The 18,186-nt window shown below is 40.9% G+C and overlaps 1 protein-coding gene across 1 annotated transcript; it reads right to left on the reverse strand.

Annotated features, from left to right (window-relative positions):
* Positions 1–6,258: 6,258 nt before the first annotated feature.
* On the reverse strand, positions 6,259–16,716 carry LOC139330518 (cystathionine gamma-lyase-like). The gene is made up of 12 exons (XM_070961461.1): positions 16,342–16,716; positions 14,680–14,761; positions 14,416–14,511; positions 14,154–14,263; positions 13,390–13,524; positions 13,193–13,250; positions 11,651–11,728; positions 10,833–10,985; positions 10,424–10,545; positions 9,756–9,808; positions 9,261–9,399; positions 6,259–7,161 (listed from the first exon to the last, which is right to left on the reverse strand). Exons 1-12 carry the CDS (start codon positions 16,657–16,659, stop codon positions 7,144–7,146), a joined length of 1,362 nt encoding a protein of 453 aa, XP_070817562.1. The 5' UTR covers positions 16,660–16,716; the 3' UTR covers positions 6,259–7,143.
* Positions 16,717–18,186: the final 1,470 nt, after the last annotated feature.

Consider the following 18,186-nt stretch of genomic DNA (forward strand, 5'->3'; position numbering starts at 1 on the left):
TTGTCAGAGCCCAGAATCACATCTTCAGATTGTCCAACCATCAGTCCCAAACCCAAAGACTCTTCATTGTCTTTCATAAATAACAAAGAAATGCAGCAAATATTGACATTTCAGAGGCTGGACCCAGCAAATGTTTGCTGATTCCTGCCTGAAATGATTAATCAATTATCAAAATAGATATCAGCTAACTTTATTTTTGATGGACTCATTGTTGTCACTCTCCTTTCATTTCGCACTAGCACTTTGAGCAGAGCCTTAAGAGTATGCGAAGCATTTGACTGCACATATTGTATGAACGCATCACAAACAAAACCCTTGAATGTTGAATTGATTCTGCAGACTAGTCCCAACTGATGCCACAGTTTAGATGAACTTTGTAACATGAAAAATTCTGAAGAGAAAATGCCTCAGATGCTCTGTTGGATATGCGGATGGTTCATGCATCACAAATTGGATTATTTTGTGATCCAGTTACATGTGTTGGTGTGCACACTGTGACTCCAACTGCCTGAGTTTACTACTTCAGTTGCTGTTATCATCTAACGAAGATTAGATCAACTTTTCACTATTCTCTCAGCAGGAATAAAGCAGGGACTGATAAATGGCACAGCAGCGTAGATAAACAGCAGGTAACATCACCTGCTGTTTTGAGGTGCAGATGCTGTGATGGACTCCCTCAGGAGGACGTCCATCAAGGTGCTTTTGGCTTACATGCAAATCAAGGCTTCTCGGATTTTGTTACTGCTCAGAAATGGTCCAAATCACATTTTCTGGGTTTTCATCATGGAAATTGTCTGAGAAAAGTCGTTGTAGCTCTCATGTCCCTGGCACAGATATTTTTCAAATTACACCTCAGCATCAGGATCCTTTCCATCTTCATAACAACATCAACAAAGCAGCGAAAGTACCTCTTGAGTAACAGTGTTCATCAGAGGGATTTTAGAAATGGAACAAAAAGTTCTTTGATGATCTGATATGGTGGTTACAAGAGCATCTCGTCAGGTAAAAATGTCCTTTCTTTGCTTTTAAGCTTTAGAGATCCTTCTATAAGTCTAATCTTGTAAAAGTTTGTGTAAATAAACACACAAATGTTGAATGAAACCCCCAAAATCTCGTCGTAGCAGTAGCTGTAACCTATTTTATTTATATACTTTTCAATGGAAAGTGGCCAGTTTTCACCTGAGAGAAGCCCAGTGTAGCCACAGTATTCTGCTGTTAACCACTGAGACAGTGATGTGCCTTGCTCAAGGACCGTCATGTCCTGGAAGCTGTGACGGGGAGAGTGTTTCACAGTCACCTCCCTTCTTTCTAGTTTTTGTTGTATGAAACGCAGTCACCACGAGATCAGACACAACTGTGAACTGTGAACTGTGGACCATATGTAAACCTGTCATCTCCTTCTCCCGCCTGCTCCCCGTCAGGGTTCGCCACGGCGATTCATCTGTTTCCATCATGCTGGCAAGCTGCCCCCCCCCCCCACATCCCAGCACTGATCCAACCCTCCCGTTTTATCTTGGCTTTGGACCAGCAATTAGAAGACCACAAGCAGTGAGCAAACCAGGGTTCAGGTCTCACTCTACCTCCTGAGCCACAGCCGTCCATGTACACCTTACGGCATATTGATTCTATGTCATGGCCTTATATATATGTCATGGCCAGATATGTGTGTGTGTGTGTGTGTGTGTGTGTGTGTGTGTGTGTGTGTGTCTGATTGACATAACAATTTCATGCTGCACTGAAAGTCACACTTTCTCTTTTTATGACAAACAAAACATAATGCATTCTTGAGCTAAATTGTCATTCTTTTCGGTGTTTGCAGACCGTCTCTGTTTAAAGACACTCAGAGCTGTCATCTTGTTTAACAAAACATTAATCATAATATTTGTGTTAGCAGGCTCAGTGTCTGGTAATATGCTGCTTTGCTGGTTGTGAGTCATGACAGTTTGAGTGACTGAGGGTCAGGCTCAGAGGGGGCAGTGTGCTGCAACTCTTGTACAAGAGCCAGATGTGATGTTTTGTTTTTTTTTGACTTACCGGATAATGAAATTCCAGCCGCGAATACGAGGACTTCTGGGAAACAAATGAAACATCAGATTGAGATAGATCCTCAAAGTGAGGGAGAAAGGAATCTGCTCTGTCTGTCCGTGCTCGCAACAACAAAACACAGCTCAGAGTGTGAATGATTGATACGATACCTCACATCGACAGGGTCAGGAGCAGGGAAAATATTCCCTCCGGCTCAACCCGTCGAAGCATCCGTCTCCTCCGTGTTAACACTGACAACTCATTTCCTTACTCAGGAGTTCCTTTATTCTGCTCTCTAATCTGATGGACTGCTGTTGGACCTTGTTCTCTCTAAACATATGGCACATTGATGACTCTTTGGAAAAATGCATACGTCCAATATGTCTCAGCAGACGGAGGGTAATAATGAGAAACAAGAGGTAATTTTCTGCTTGATTTATTTCCATGCATGTATGCAGAGGACAGCGTGTCATGCTGTGCGGGTGCAGATTTTAGCCCCAAGTGAAGAACATGCATATGTATTGACCTTCGTGTGACATGGTGAGAGTTTTAACGGCTTCCTGTGTGTTCCCATACAGAAGCATGAAGCATACAAGCACTGGCTTCTCTTTTCTTTCTTGTTTTGTTAGTCTTTGATGGCTGTCAGTAGAACTCTGCACCATTGGTCCCTTCTTCTTTTTGTATGGTGATGTCTAAAAGCCTAAAGTTCAGGAGTCATTCACAGCACACATGCATGTTTTTCAAATGCAAGAGCCCAGAAATTTTTTTTTTCCTTGCTAGTATTGTGCAATTGCATTATTATTAGATATCTCCTTGTTGTCACGCTCTCAATATACACATAATTATCTATCTGTTATTATGCATATAGTATTTATTCCATAATTCTTGTCTCTACCTACCATTCTTGCACTTCCTGTATCACAACCCTGTGTGTACAGTAACAGACTGACTTGCATGTGTATGGTCTGGTCCAGCTCTTATTAGGTTTGCTGTCCTGTTTTTTTTTTTTTTACCAGTAATGTAGATTTCATTGTGATATTTGCTAAGCCTGACTTTGAAATGCCTGAAAGGGTCATTTTTGATCACAGAATCCCTCCAACTTTCCTTGAGTAGTCTGCTGCTGTATGCTTTTAAAATTCACAGAGGGCTCATGCCACAAATGTATGAACTCTGTGCTCAATGCAGAGAACAGCCTCCACCAAATGGTGCATACATCAGCACAATTTCATCGGTCTTGTCTCCTGCCAGCATCTGTCATGACCTTTTAAATTCAAAGCCACCAGCCGTGCTGTTGATCAATATCTACTCCTGTAACAAGGATGCAGACAATTGAAGGCTTGCTGTGATGTGGGAAAGCAGGTGCTCTACCTTTTTCTTTTATACTTCTGCTAACGATAGTATATATTCAGTAAATCTGTCGGTTTGCTCACTGACCAGATCAACTGAATTTCATCTTGAAGACAAAGGTGGTGAATCAGTATGTTTTTCTATTTAGATTTGCTGTTAAACTGCTTATTTCATCCCTTGAATGAGTGCATCTGATTATACCTTCTGCTCTGAGCTTTAATGATTTTTCCCTTCCGGCCTTAGAATCATTATATTTAATGGCAGCCGTGTTTCAGCAGGGAACATCTACTGACAGTCATATGACAGAAAAACATCCAAAATTTCCAAAAAAGGTCTGTTTTCAGGTAGCGGGCCTTGGTTGCAGCTCAGTTGCGGGTAGAAATGGGTTACCATGACTAACCACCAAGTGCTGCTGTTTCTAATTTTCCCAGAACAGCAGCAAAAGTGGCATAATTCAAAATCAATATAGGACTAATTGTGTCCTTTCTCTTTTCAAAGCTGGTTGAGAGGAGAACAGGGGCATCTCTCAGACATAATTATTGTCTTCTGCACACCTGATGGTTCAGTAAGGCCTCTTTATTTCAGAACTAAATATAGATATACTCTCTCTTCACCTGCTATCGGGCTGCCAGTCCACAAAAAGGAGTGAAGAGCCGCGTCACCCTCTGGTCAAACTTCCTACAGAACCAAGAGGATAATTTTTGAAACTGCTGAAGAGTAATTGCGAAAATTATGGCCATTTTATGTCCATCTTCACTATCCTAGAAGCCATGTCAATGTGTTTACAGTATCTCAGAGGTGAGAGCTGGCAGGACTGACAGTCCATTTATAGTGAACAAGGCGTGGAGGACATGCTATAAAAATGAACATCAATGTGGACGTCCATTACAGCTGAGCCATATAACATGACACAGTACATGAAGTATAATACTCTGAAGGTCAGCTACACTGGAGTCACGTTTGTTTGATTCATCTGGTTGTCTCATTCAATCTACTGCTTCTGTATGTACATCAATTAAACCAAAATTATATTTTGGCCTTTGTAACACTGAGAACACACGACCGGATCTATGCTGGGAATATGACTGCAGTTATTCTTCATTGTAACTCTTACTGGTCCTCAACACAGATGGGGCTTTAATCAATGACAGATCAGGTTTACTTATCTTCTCAGTAATTTACACGGACAGTAAAACTCAGTGCACACATTGACGGTTACACATGCTGCTGTTGCTGTTTAACAGATCTCTCCTCCCTGCAAACACACTGGTTAATGTGGAAGAGAGTTAATGGGTTCAGGGATTATTCATTATCTCATCAGGCAGAACTGTCTACTCCCAGTGTTTGAGCAGATACAGATTTACTTCACCACACCATCATGTGGACGTGTGGTCAAGAGATGAGTTACAAAAATAAACCGTTTCTGAGAGGCCAAATTGCCAGGCAGGTACCAATTGAGCCCACCATTTCACCACGAAAATACTGTTCGTTATCCCTTTCTCCTGTCTTTGGTGTCTGCTCGTAGGATACTGTTGTTCTCGCACACTGTCCACACTGACAAACATGACCGTGCTGTTTGCAGCTGATGTCACTCGACAGGATATCTGGGAATCCAAGTCAATAAACTTCAAACTGCTGCTGCTTGTTGCCATTTTTGCGCCCTCCAAGCTCGAACCCTTTTGTCTACCAGTTTGTGTACATGTCATCTGTGACTCCAGATGTGATGGAGTGCAGTCTGAGTGAGCCTCCAGCGAATGCAAGTGGGTGGTTCCTCTTTTAGCTGTGATGCAACAGATTGAAACCACGCACTAAGAGTCACAACTGCTACTTCAAGTTTATATTGAAGATTTGTGCTGTTTAAACTGCAATAGCACACATTATTTAGCAGTGAGTGCGATTCCAGTTTTATATTTGTAAAAAACACCAAAGCTCACATAATAACCACATCATAACCTCCACTTACTTGAGTCGTCAGAGACTTTTATTCATGTTTGACTCATCTGATAGAGATGAGCTCAGACAGACAGTTAAGACCTGCACTGAATGATGTCTAACCACATACTCCGTACAAGATCAAGGCTGGGAGAGTTGTGAGCTGAATTTAAAGCACCTCAGTAGCAACTCTACTTTGAATGCATAGCTCCCTCACCCCCCATCCCGTTTCCATCATTTACACCCCCCCATCAGAATCTATACACTAACTGAACATGCAGGTTTCAGAAGGTCTTCTGAGGCAGTGTTGGCAGTAGCTGTGGCTGATTTCTGAAGCTCCTCAGAGGTGTAAAACTCATTACATGGTTGTAGGTAAGAAGAAATTAAAGTTCCAGTGAACCACAACATTTACATTTAAAGATGATAACTGGTCTTCTAGAGAGAGGGGAAACATTCAGTCTCTTTGTGGAAATGTTATTGATGGTTTGCTGATTAGGACGGGGACTAGCTCATTTGATCCATCAGCTAAAACCCCAGTGAGCAGCCCGCCACTATCCAGCCTAAATTGGATGTGGCATATCGACCCGCTACGGTTACTGACGCTGAACTCACAATTACACTGCTTGTGTTTGTATAGCGGGACGGTTGAAAGGAAGCGAGAGACGCAGCGACTTGTACTGCAAACTGATTTTAATGGACTTGTCGGTTACATAAATGACACTGATCTTGTGTGGTCTGTTCAGAATGAAGAGTACGCTTGAGCAGCAAAATGATGTGTGACTACGGGGGGAAAAGCAGAAGAATGGGCGCCTGAGTACGAGTCCTGTCCTGGGAGACATTTTTCTGTTGTCATCAACCCAAATGCTTTTACTTGAGTTCAAGAACACAGACCAAATGTTATTCTGAGAAATACTCCGGTAACACCAACAAATAAAAACAAAAATAAGGCATGAGTACCAAACACTCGCATATTTATTGGTAAATATCTTGATTATTCTCAAACTTGATGAACAGGGTCTTCTTCTTTACCAAGCATACACTTAATGAGGCATAACATTAAGTTCTAGTTAAACTAAACTGGTGCCCAGTTTTTCTTGTGCTTCTGCAACCACATGAACAAATTTCTGTTCATCAGTGAGTGGAGATGTTTGTTGTTCATGGTGCTAAAATCATTGACCAAATGTTGACAGCAAAGAGAAAAAACTTCTGATTTGTGAACAGTAGGTGGGAGCATTACCTCTGTCTGAATAAGTTTGGTTAGTCTGACTAATTCAAATGTATTAATACACATCTTCATCTTTTACAGAGCAAACTATGGCAGTTAGAATTAGGAAATTATTAATACAGATTACAGCTGCAGATGAACATGCAGCAGTGACATAAAACTTTGCATGGTGCATCAAAATTAGGACACAACCTTAAGTACACAGCAAGATTATACAGAAAATATTGTGTTTGGTGTTTTTCCTGCAGAAATTCATGCTACTAATTTGACTGAATAGGACTATTCCCCTTTAAAGCCTTCCAAACAAAGCGAAATTAAAACGGAACACATAAAAACATAAAAACAAAGCAAAACCTGCATAAGATAAATAAGATTACAATTGATGTTCTAGTAAAATAGGCATCAAAAAGATTCTCATATAACAATTGTGTTAATCATTCGCAGAGCATGATTTATATATTTTCTGAAGTTGTTCCCTGATAGCTGAACCTCTGCTGTTTGTGCGTTGAACTGACGTACCACGTGATCTGCGATAACTTGACTTCGGGTACCTTTGCTCTTCATCCTGACCTCAACTGATTCAACCTCAGCCTCGAGGGCACCCTAGAGACATTTCATTTCTTCTTTGGATGCTAAAAGACAACAGGAAAGGAAAAAAATGACAAGTGAAATCAATACTCATTCTCAGTCCATATCCAGCAGCAGACAGTGATGAAGCAACAGTTAAAAATATAATGCAATAAAGGCAAGTCCGTGGCAGATTCACTGTGAGCCCACTGCAGAGAAAATGGGGCATAAAACAGTGCACACCCTGTATTTTACAGCTACAACAAATGGTAAATGGCACCTACTGCTGAAGAGTTCCACATGATTAACCAACAACCAAGTCTGTGGTTCAAAACTAAGCCCGGGATGAGGACTTGACTGGGAATTTAACCACCTGACCCAGTCTGACCGGCCGTCCCATCCAATCAATCGCTTCACCCATCAGAGGTGCCTCTTCCTGGGCCCACAGACGGTCATTAGAGATATTTGTCTCGATTTAATTTCCATTTGCTACAAATGGACAGCAGAGGGATTCAGAGACATTATGTGAACCCTGAGGAGAGGAGGTGCAGGCTGCCAGGGAGGATACAGCTGCGTGAGGTGGCAAAAAGGGTTTTTAGGAAACTCGTCTATCCCTCCTGATAGCAATGCAGACAGTAGATGGAAATTAGAGGTGACTCATCCACTACCAGCACACTAGAGGTCGGTTTAATACGGTTTTAATGTGATGAAATCTCAACCAACTTGGGTCTTCATGTGTCAAATTGATGAGTTCCATTCTAGCCGTTTCATTACTTTCCGTTTCTTTCCTCTTAGTGCATCTATGCCTCTATAAAATACCCATCCACAAACCTTGTGCACCGCAAAGAAGAGCAGTAATTGGATCAAAATACTGTGCAGCTTGATTAAAACCTCAGCTGCCATACCAGGGCAGAGAGAAAGACAGAGGTGAAATAAAACCTCAGATGTCGATGCCAGCCGTTGGAGCAGAGAAAGATGTGATAAAAATGCAGATGTCTGGATGAGCCAAGCCAGATCTGAGGGGCAGTGGGGCACAGCAGTACACAGAAGTGAGAAAAGCTGAAACTGAGCAATGAGCTGGATTCTAGGAACACTGCAGTACTTCCAATGAGCCATCTGTTGGTCTCCTGAGCAGAAATACTTTGAAATGTTTCCCCAGTGAAAATACTGAGAAGAAGCTAGCAGGTAGTCAATCAACTGCAACTATTTTTAAGAATTGAGTGTGTTTATAAGAACCAATAAACATTTTTCCATACTTGATTGTGGTAACACAAAAGAGGATCGACGTATGAACAAAATAAACTGTCAGAGATTTGCTGAGCAAGTGCAAATGGAGGAATGTCCCCAGTGGACTGCACTGACGGCCCAGACTGCAGCACAGATGCAGAAGCCTCACTGTGCATGATGGATCTGGTCGTACAGCGGGGAGAGGGGGTTTATGGGATGGGTGGATACACCACAGCCCTCTACAAAGTGCACAGTGTGCAACCACTGCATGTCTAACTCAATCCTGGTCTGCAATTCTTCCTTGCCTGGCTCTCCTCTGCCTAAGTGTTCTCAAGATAATTGCCACTTCGTCTCCAGGCTGGATTTGTCTTCATTTTGACAGACATGCCTTATTCTGCATCATACAGGTCAAACATAAAGCGTGCTGTGTGCTTGGAAATATACCTTCAAAGTAAAGAGTGGCAGCTTGCTTAGTTTCATCTCAGGAACAGTCTCCTGGATGTTATAAATTACAGCATCCAGTCTTTTTTTCTGAAGATTCCTAAAATATATTCCCAGGACACTTGGCCTGTTTTTTGTTTTTTTTTGTTACCCACCAGTGCAGGTTGTGACTCACGTGACATTCCACACAGCTCTGAGATTAAATATAACCTTGTACTTGTAAAGTACACAGAGGCACGGCCACGTTTGTCCTCTGATTAATGATTAGGTTGTCACATGTGTGACACCTGGAGCTCCTTCACAGCCCAGAGAGTAAAGCAGGCTGTGGTGGAGTAGCAAGACTGTGGGGCATTAAATATCAAGAACTTTTTGTGAGATTTTTTGATGGGAAGCTTTCAAATTTAGTGTCAAGAACACTGATATCTCCATGTTCAAATGCAGTTCATGACCACAAACATAGATGGGAGTGTTTTGTAATCAAGTCACTGTTACTTACAGCAGCAGCGAGCGCTTGCTCCAGGTCTTCGATGATGTCGGCCTCATCCTCCAGTCCCACAGAGAGCCGGATCAGTGTGTCGCTGATCCCCAGAACATTCCTGTCTTTTTCCGGCACTGATGCATGAGTCATAATCGCCCTAAATTATGATAGAACAGTGCCGCACTATGAGTCGTATACAGAAACACATCCTGCTGTTTCAGCAGAGATTAGAGCAGAGACATAGACTTCATGGAAATGGAAATAAAGTATCTCAATTAAAATCTTTGAGTCTGGTAGGGATTTTTTCCTTGATCTCTGCTGCCCCCTTGTGGCATTCTTTGTTGCATTACAGTTTAGATTACAGTTAAGTGTTACCTGCATGTTAAAATTATAATGTGGATTATTTTACTCTTCTGCTATTCCTATCTGAATTGAATTCCAAAAATCAACACTGTACTCAAAAAAGTTATATATAATACTATGTTTAGAGACATATTCTGCAGGGATACTTACGGATGTTCTGCTAAACTTTCATAACCACCAAGACTCTCAGCGATAGCAAACATCTAAAATGACAAGACAACAGAAGTGAAATGAATTATAGTGCAGGACAAATATAATGTGCACACCAAGTGAAAAATGGCAGAACTTATTGACAAATCAAGTCACACAAAAGGCTATAAGTGACTGACTACAAAAACTACGCAACCCAAAGTCATTTTCTCTGCTCACATTTTGTTTGGGTCATTTTCAAACAGTTAGCAATTGGAGGTCTGTCAGTGGAGCTTGTGTGACAGGTGGATCGACTTATCAATGCTGAGGCGTGTCTACTTTAAATAAAAGCTATTTAAAACCAGCATGAACAAAGTAAATAGTTTCCAAGGTGAGCAAACAGAATGATTCTGCTACAAACTCAAAAACATTCTTCGAGAGCAACTTCAGCTTTCATCAGCTTTCAATTTTTACAGTGCACTATTGCACCAGGAAATGCCTGCAAGTAGGACTTTAGTGCTTTGCTAAAGTGCCTGTGTAGCTGTGGTGGTTTCCTCCTCCACCTGTCCCGGCAGTCTGGGAATTCAGTCTTTCTGAAAACTCCCTCCAGTCTCACATTCTCAGTGCTACCCACGTGCAAAACACACAAAACTGATCAGGTCCAGATCAGAAGTTTCCTGCCAAATTACTTTGAGGTTACTGAGGAAGGTGGTGGCGTGCTCCAGTTTCCCTTTAATGTAGAAGGTGATCATCCCTGGACAGCCGGTGCATTGTCTCTTCATCAGCTCGTGCTGGGGGTGAGAGGGCAGGCCTATGTCGACCAATTGGGAAAATATAAAAAAAAAAGACAGTCAATTGGTGATTACAGGATGTTGGTGTGTCGTAGACCTTTGGTTCACAGCTAATAGCTCAAATAGCTAAAGGTGTAGACTTAAGATGTAGCTGCAGATGTCAATTGAGACAACAATAACAAAAAAAACAGGTTTATAATCAGTAACGGGCATGTCTCAAAATTTTACTGTATGATATGACTAATGAATAATAAGGGTTATATATCAAAGTCGTTATGGTTATATTGCTGCACTGCTGAGACATCACCTGGGAAAATGACGCGCTCCACCCTCGGATCGGCCTCCAGAAACTTGGCCGCAGCCATGGCATTCTTGAAGTGGCGCTCCATCCGCAGGTGTAGTGTTTTCAGGCCTCGGTTACACAGGTAGCAGTCAAAGGGAGATGGGACACCACCCAATGCTAAATCAAGGCAGGGTCACATGAGGAAAAAGAAACAAAAAACAAAGGTTACAAAAGCTCCCAAAACCCTGATCAGGCAAACAACAAACGCGAAAACAAATGCTTCTCTCTGAGAGGGTTTTAAATTGGTTCTGAACTTTGGCCTCAGAATTATGTTTTGGTTGTTCAATGAGTGAATGTAGGTCAGTTTGAAATAACCAGTTCACCAAACACTGAGCGTGGCAGAGCCAGATTTTCAGAGCTCTGTGTTCTGAAATGAACTGGTAAAACTAGAGCCTGCAATCATTTAACTTCTTGTTTGATAAATGACTCAAACATAAATCAACTGTCAAGTTATCTGGTGACTCTTTTGAGATAAGATAGAACTTTATTCACCTGGAAGGAGATGTTTGTGCCAGAGATTGCTCAAAAAAAGTCATAAATATGAAGTGTAAAATGATTACATCAGTACTTAATAGATTAACAATAAAGTAAGATACATTTAGTAAAATAAGTTTACTAGAATAAAAATTAAATTGTGAAAGTTGTAGCAAATGATACTGAAAAGTAACACCAGTCCAGTGCTGTTAAGGAAGCCGTGCACTGACGTCACCTGATGATGGGTTTTTGTCAAAATGTGTTCCTTACAAACTCAAAACCAGTTGAAATTTGTTCTTACTACTCACCATTTTGCAGAAACTTCAGTCGCTCATACAGATCTTCCCGGTTTACTGAGACCAGACCCATCACCACGTCACTGTGACCTGTCTCAATTAAAAGGCAGGAATAAAAGAGAAGCTGACATTTAAAATCTGTTGGTGTTGGTGCAGAAAATCTTTGTTTGTGTGTGGATATTGTAAAATAACTCTGAGAGGCAGGAGGTCAGCATCAGCGAAACAGTGTGTCAGTGGAGGAGCTCAGTCAGGTCGGGTGGGGCCAGGTTATTGAGGCCTTTGTTGGTCCACCGTGATGTTGTAAGTTATGATTAGTAGTGCTGTCAAAAATATCGCGTTGTAGTAGTAGTTTTTTTATAAGCTGTGGCCACTGCTAGTAACGTTAGAAAAACTACAGGATACAGTTAGAAACCAGAAACAAAACAATAAGCATGCCCCACGCACGTTTTGGTCTTGCCTGCTCGCTAAAAACAGTCGGCTACTGGTTTGTATGGACGTCAAGCGCGAAATGCCGAAAATGGATGCAAACAAGATTCTGAATGGAAAGTCTAGTTTCAAAAAGTTCCCAGATGGGTCGACTGACAAGACCAAAGTTATCTGTGTGTATTGTCGGTGTGAACTGAATTATCACCGCAGCACATCCAGTCTGAAATACCACTTGATGGCCAAACAAACGGCAAATGCGAATTCTCCGCCGCCTCCTTGTCAAAACCAGGCAACAATGGTTGGCTTTCGACAGAGGCAGATGGATGCTTTTATGTTCAAAGGAAACTTAAGAAAGGAAAGTTTAAGCCATGGTTTAACAGCACTACTAACGACAGTACTATAGCCTGAGTCCTAGTTTATCGATAATAGCGATAATGTGTAACTTTATCTTGTACCACCCTGTTTTGATCCCTTAGAAAGGGTTGTTGAAGGGGCTTTTTAGTAACCAAGTATTTCTTTTTTTGTCATCTGTTTATTGACAATGTTAAATTGTGTGAGATTTGATTCATTCAAATGTGAATGACTGCTCAAAATGAGAATGTTAGTGTGAAATATAACACTACACGTTGTTGTTGTTGTCAATTAAAAAACATTTGCACAAAGCAAGCCTATCCACTTTTCCATGTTGATAAGAGCATTAAAATGATAATTCATTCATTCATTCATTCATTCATTCATTCATTCGTGATTAATCACGAGTAACTACGACATTCATGAGATTAATTGGGATTAAATATTTTAATCGATTGACAGAACTAATGATTAGATAGATTAGATCACATGTGTGTGCTTTTGTCTGAGTATAAACTTCACATTTTTCTTTGCAAAATAAATATATGACAGAAATATTGGTAATTATCAACACAAACTGTTCTGATGTCATACCTGTTAATTTTATGCTTGCTGGTTAAACTTGGACCACAGATCCTCCATGTTCCTCTTTTGACACATAATCTGACAGACAACCTTCAACAATGGCCTTGATAATCTGGTGTATTTTTGTAAACTTCTGAATCAAATTTCAACGATTTTTTACGCTATCAAAACAGGAAAAGGTACATAACCTACCGTTCATGTATTTGGTGGCTGAATACATGCAGATATCAGCTCCCAAAGCCAGGGGGCGCTAAGGAGGGAGCATACAAGACAAACACAGCAGTTAATCAATGACTAGTTTCCACATGAAGTGGAACTTGTATGCAGGAAACAATTAAACTGCTGTTTCAAAATAAAAGGAGCGTGAAGTGCACATCTGTCACCCTCACCTGGAAATAGGCAGACATGAAGGTGTTGTCTACGACCACCACTATGTCTTTGTTGTATTTGTGGACCAACTCAGAGCAGACCTTGATGTCAACAACCTTCATCGTGGGGTTGGTGGGCGTCTCAATCCACACCAGCTACGCCGAGAAAGAGAGGACATTAATTCATTGTAGCAGGAGGGGAGTCAAAGATGCTGCAAACACGCACTGTGGTTAAAGTTACAGCCCCCCAAAAAAGCTGGGGCGCTGTGCAAAGCATGAATTCAACTGAAGACAGTACAAAGACAATATGTTTCATGTCTGGCATCATTGGCTTTATAGTATTTCGTAGATGTGCTTATTCTGAATTTGGTGCAGCACTACGTTTCAAACAAGTTGGGACAGGAGCAGCTTAAGACTGGGAAAGTTGTGGAACACTCAGAAAACAACTACAGCCACCGGTGAACGGGGGTTTGGGGCTCAGTGAACACAGTTTGTTTGCAAATGATTGCTTTCTGTTGTGATTGTTTTTAATGAATGTTTTGCACAGCCGTCAACTTCTTGGGAATCAGAGTTGTTTGAGGCAGCTCATCGACTGGTGTTGTAACAGTCAGCAAAGGGCTGATTCACAATGACTGGTTTAAGTGAGTGCAAATGACACACCCAATAATACAACAGTCGAGCAAAACCAGATCTGAAGGAGCAACTGTATGACCTTATTATGTATGTATGTATTTTTGTAATAGACCTGTTCCACTTCATTTTTACAATGTCACTGTTTGACTTACTTTAGTGTTGGCCTTCAGAGCAGCCTTCAGCTCCTCTGGTTTTGTACAGTCAGCAAAACACACCTCCAGACCAACTTCAGCTGCAATTCTTTGGAAGTAGCGATTGGTGCCTTGCAATTAAAGACATGAAACAGTGTTAACATCTCCAAAAATAACCACTTACAGTTCCAAATCAGCACACAATGTACTTCCACTTTCAGAACGGCCATTTTGTACAAGTGGGTAATGTTGCATCATTTCTTTTCCTACACAGATGTCTCACCTCCGTACACATCATCCATGCAGACGATTCCATCGCCAGCCTTCAGCATGTGAGTGATGGTCACTGTGGCTGCCAGCCCCGAGGCAAGAGCAAGGCCTGCAGGGGTAAAGTACAGGTGTCATCAAGACCAAAAACTCTTTTCAGAGGAGACAGAAATTTGCACTAATCCCACTCATTCTGATTGCTGATCTTTTTGTTAAAAGCAGTGTTGTTGACACAGCCTTCCACGATTCTAAAGGTGGCAGTTATGACAGTGTTACTTACAATATTTTGCTCCATCCAAAACAGCCACAGCCTTTTCAAGACAGTTTCTTGTCGGGTTTCCACTCCGGCTGTATTCAAACCCCTAAAGAAAAACATGGTTATGAGACAATTCAGACGCCACAAATCAACATTTCTAATAATATACTATGTTCAAACAGCAAGTTGCCCAAACACAAGCGTGCATTAATACAGTTTTGTTCTTACGCCCAGTGGCACCAGAACAATGACCATTTCTAAATGCATTATAGCTTCTTTATCACCTTTAAGAACTCATGTGGACTGCAGCCATCACTCCATCTGTACCTGCATTTGCTTTCCGCTCTGACCAACAGAGAAAACCAGTGTGTTTTGTCACTGAAGAATCTGCTAATTAGCAGGTGTGTGCACACCACTGATAACTGTGAGAAGAACTATTTCGAAACCATTAATGGCGAAGTAAGAAATTATATGTCTGTTTAAAATAACAGGTGAGAAAACAAGATGTCACCCAGTAACATACAGCCTCATCGCTGAATGACGATAACTGATGTATGAGGTCATTGTGTTTGATGCAAGGACGCACACACTTTCCTGCTGTAAATATGAGAAACATATTTCTAAACTCCAGCACTTCCATACTTCTGATCTGCAAGTGAATTTGTGGCCAACCTCTAATACAATCATTGAGAGAGATAAATGACAGCTGTAAAACTCAACGTTGCTCGCAGGAAAACTGCCAACTGCACTGTTTAAATTACAGGGAGAATGGGAAAAGCTGTTTTTTTATCCCCCAGAGACTGCTTTTGGTGTGTGTTCCCAGACATGGCCTCAGGGTCATTTACACAAAGAGAGGGAGAAAGACAGAGAGACAGAGAGAGAGAGAGAGAAAGAGAGAGAGAGTGCAAGAAAGAAATGCAGTTCAGCCATCTCTCTCCAGGTGGATTCACATTTGACTGAAGAAGCAGACAGATGTCGTCATTTGGTCATTTTGTCAAGGAAGTACAGGTATATAACATATGATAGATTTATTGCATACTATACATACAGTCCTATGTTTCACATACCTGTGATTAACTATGTGTGTATAAAGTCTCTGTTAGCTCAGTTCCAATGAGGCATATTGCTATATTAATACCATACAAGACAAACTTCCACTAACTATGTAGAATATGGGGAGGCACTATTGTGTGTAGATTTAGATTACTGCTTTTTGTGTGGATTATCTTATAGAAAAGGGGTAAACAAGGTGCTTATTTTCACTGTATTCACGCTTAATGGCCAAAGTGGATCTAATGTAGATTTGCAAATATGTCACTGTATGCAGATGACACAAATTTACCATTATTATTTCCCTCTTCATGGTTGGTTCCTTATGTGACTCCATCCATACACAGGAATACAGAGTGATTGAGACTGTCTTGATTATGTCTTTAAAATATACTCAGATGAAACATGATGGCTATGTTAAAAATATGTACATGAGAATTTATCTTAACTTGCAACATGTCTGTATGTTTCATATCTTCAGACAAAAAAAACACCTGAATATTAATTTATAGCCCGCTTAAATCTTCGTGCAAGCTGCTTAATAGGGTCTGCTTCACACACGTGCATACCGCCGGAACATGCCCATCACCCCATCACCCCCCACCTTAAATAGCGGAGGCATATCAGGCTACTTACGGCATGGTTTCCTGGTCCGTTCTGCTTGAACGTGGTAGAGAGAGAGATCGGCGGCACTACAGCCATTGACTTCCATTGCTCTGGCTCCTGGCCGACATGAATCGCCTCGGTGGCGAAGGATTTAAAAGCCGTGTTGAAGCCGGCGAATAGGTCGCTCTGCTCGTTTTGTTTGTGGTTTTGCTCCATGATAGTGTGCTCCCCCAAGCGTGAACTAAACGGAATGGAGGATGAGTATGCATTGCCTCTGTATTTTAAGGGGAAATACCATTTAACGTGGTTGTGCACTGCGCTCGTCCCCGTGAGCCAATCAGCGCTCATCAACAAGCAGCGGGAGGCGCTGATTGGTGGTTCTGGTGGGGCGTCCAGCCAACGTGATCTTACACGTTGTTTGCGTTCTATGTTGACTGATGTAACGCTTCCTGTTGTTTGAGTCAGGGAGGTTACACTTTTTACTAATTTACTACACGTTTATTTCAATTTAGTGACTATTTTTAGTTACAGGAATAAAATCTAAAACATTTACGAAAGCCAGCAGACTTCTCAACCGCCACCAAGTGCCGTCGGAGCTGTGAAATGATATATTGAATGTTGTACGTTGTTGGTCCTCGTGGAACAGAGCGGAGCTGTTTAGCTGCGTTTCCATAGATGAGCTGTAGGTGGAGGAAGTGCTCTGTAGTGACTCAGTGATGCCACTAGAAGAAGGTCTGCTTTACCCTTAAGTAACCACGTGGATGCTCCAGTTGAAATGGAACAGGCTTGACTTCTACAAGGGTCACAGGGTTCACCGTGCAGTGAGGGAAGTGCTCAGATCCTTTACGTAAGAGTACTTACAATACACTGTAAAAATACTCTGTTCCTAATAAAAGTAAAAGTATGTAAGTGTAATCGGGAAAATGTACCATAAGTTAGATAGATAGGACTTTATTGATCCCACATGGGGGAAATTTAGTAGTAAAAGTGCACAGCAGAAAAATGTCTCCTGCAACTGTCTGCTGTGATATCAAGTGACATATTTTCTATCACTAGATTGTTATCGTTCGTGCATTAATGTAAAAACAGCATTTTACTGCCGTAGTTGGTTGAGGTGGAGCTCATTTTGAACTATTATTTATACAAATATTCTATTCATATTCTACAAATAATTATTATTTTCATTCTGGACTTATTTTCTCCATTAATCGACTGATTATTGAAAATAAATTCAAATCATTAAAAGGAAAAGCAGCCAACCTTCACATTTGTGAGGCTGTAACTATGAAATGTTTTTACATGAAACTTACTTAAAGGATTATCAAAATAGTTTTCAATGAATTCTCTGTCAATTGATTAATTCATTAACCAATCATTTCAGCTGTACTTTTAAAAACTGTTGGGTAGTTTGATTTAAAACAAAACACCATATTTTATAAGCTGCTTGTACGTGTTCTTTGCAAAAGTCTTGATTCATAAAGTAGCTGTCAGATGACTGTCGAGAAGTAAAAAGTAAAACTTCTGTCTGAGATGTGGTGAGTAGAAGCAGAAAGTAGCATGAAAAGAAAAGACTCAAGTAGAGTATGCACATCTCAAATACATTACATGACAGTACATAATTACTTTCCACCACTGGCAGTGTGATGAAAAATACAACCAAGATGGATAGATACAGAAAAACAGATAGCGAAGCCAAATCACATCTCACAAAATAAATGAAATTAGAACCTCCAGTGAGCTTGGTAAGAAATCAAATACAAAAGCCACAAATAACAAATCAATCAACATAAATAAAATTTATAGAGACATAAAAATCTACTATAACTCTAATATGTAGCTACTGAATATACACTCTGCAATGATAGTGCCACAGTA

Source organism: Chaetodon trifascialis, chromosome 4, assembly GCF_039877785.1.
Source record: "Chaetodon trifascialis isolate fChaTrf1 chromosome 4, fChaTrf1.hap1, whole genome shotgun sequence".
NCBI classification, from domain to species: Eukaryota; Metazoa; Chordata; class Actinopteri; order Chaetodontiformes; family Chaetodontidae; genus Chaetodon; species Chaetodon trifascialis.

Coding starts and splice junctions, on each gene's coding strand:
- LOC139330518 (XM_070961461.1), bottom strand. CDS start 16,659: ATGAGCGCTGATTGGCTCACGGGGACGAGCGCAGTGCACAACCACGTT. Junction 14,264..14,415: donor CATGGATGATGTGTACGGAG/GTGAGACATCTG, acceptor TTTAATTGCAAG/GCACCAATCGCTACTTCCAA. Junction 13,525..14,153: donor CTCTGAAGGCCAACACTAAA/GTAAGTCAAACA, acceptor TTCTCGGCGTAG/CTGGTGTGGATTGAGACGCC.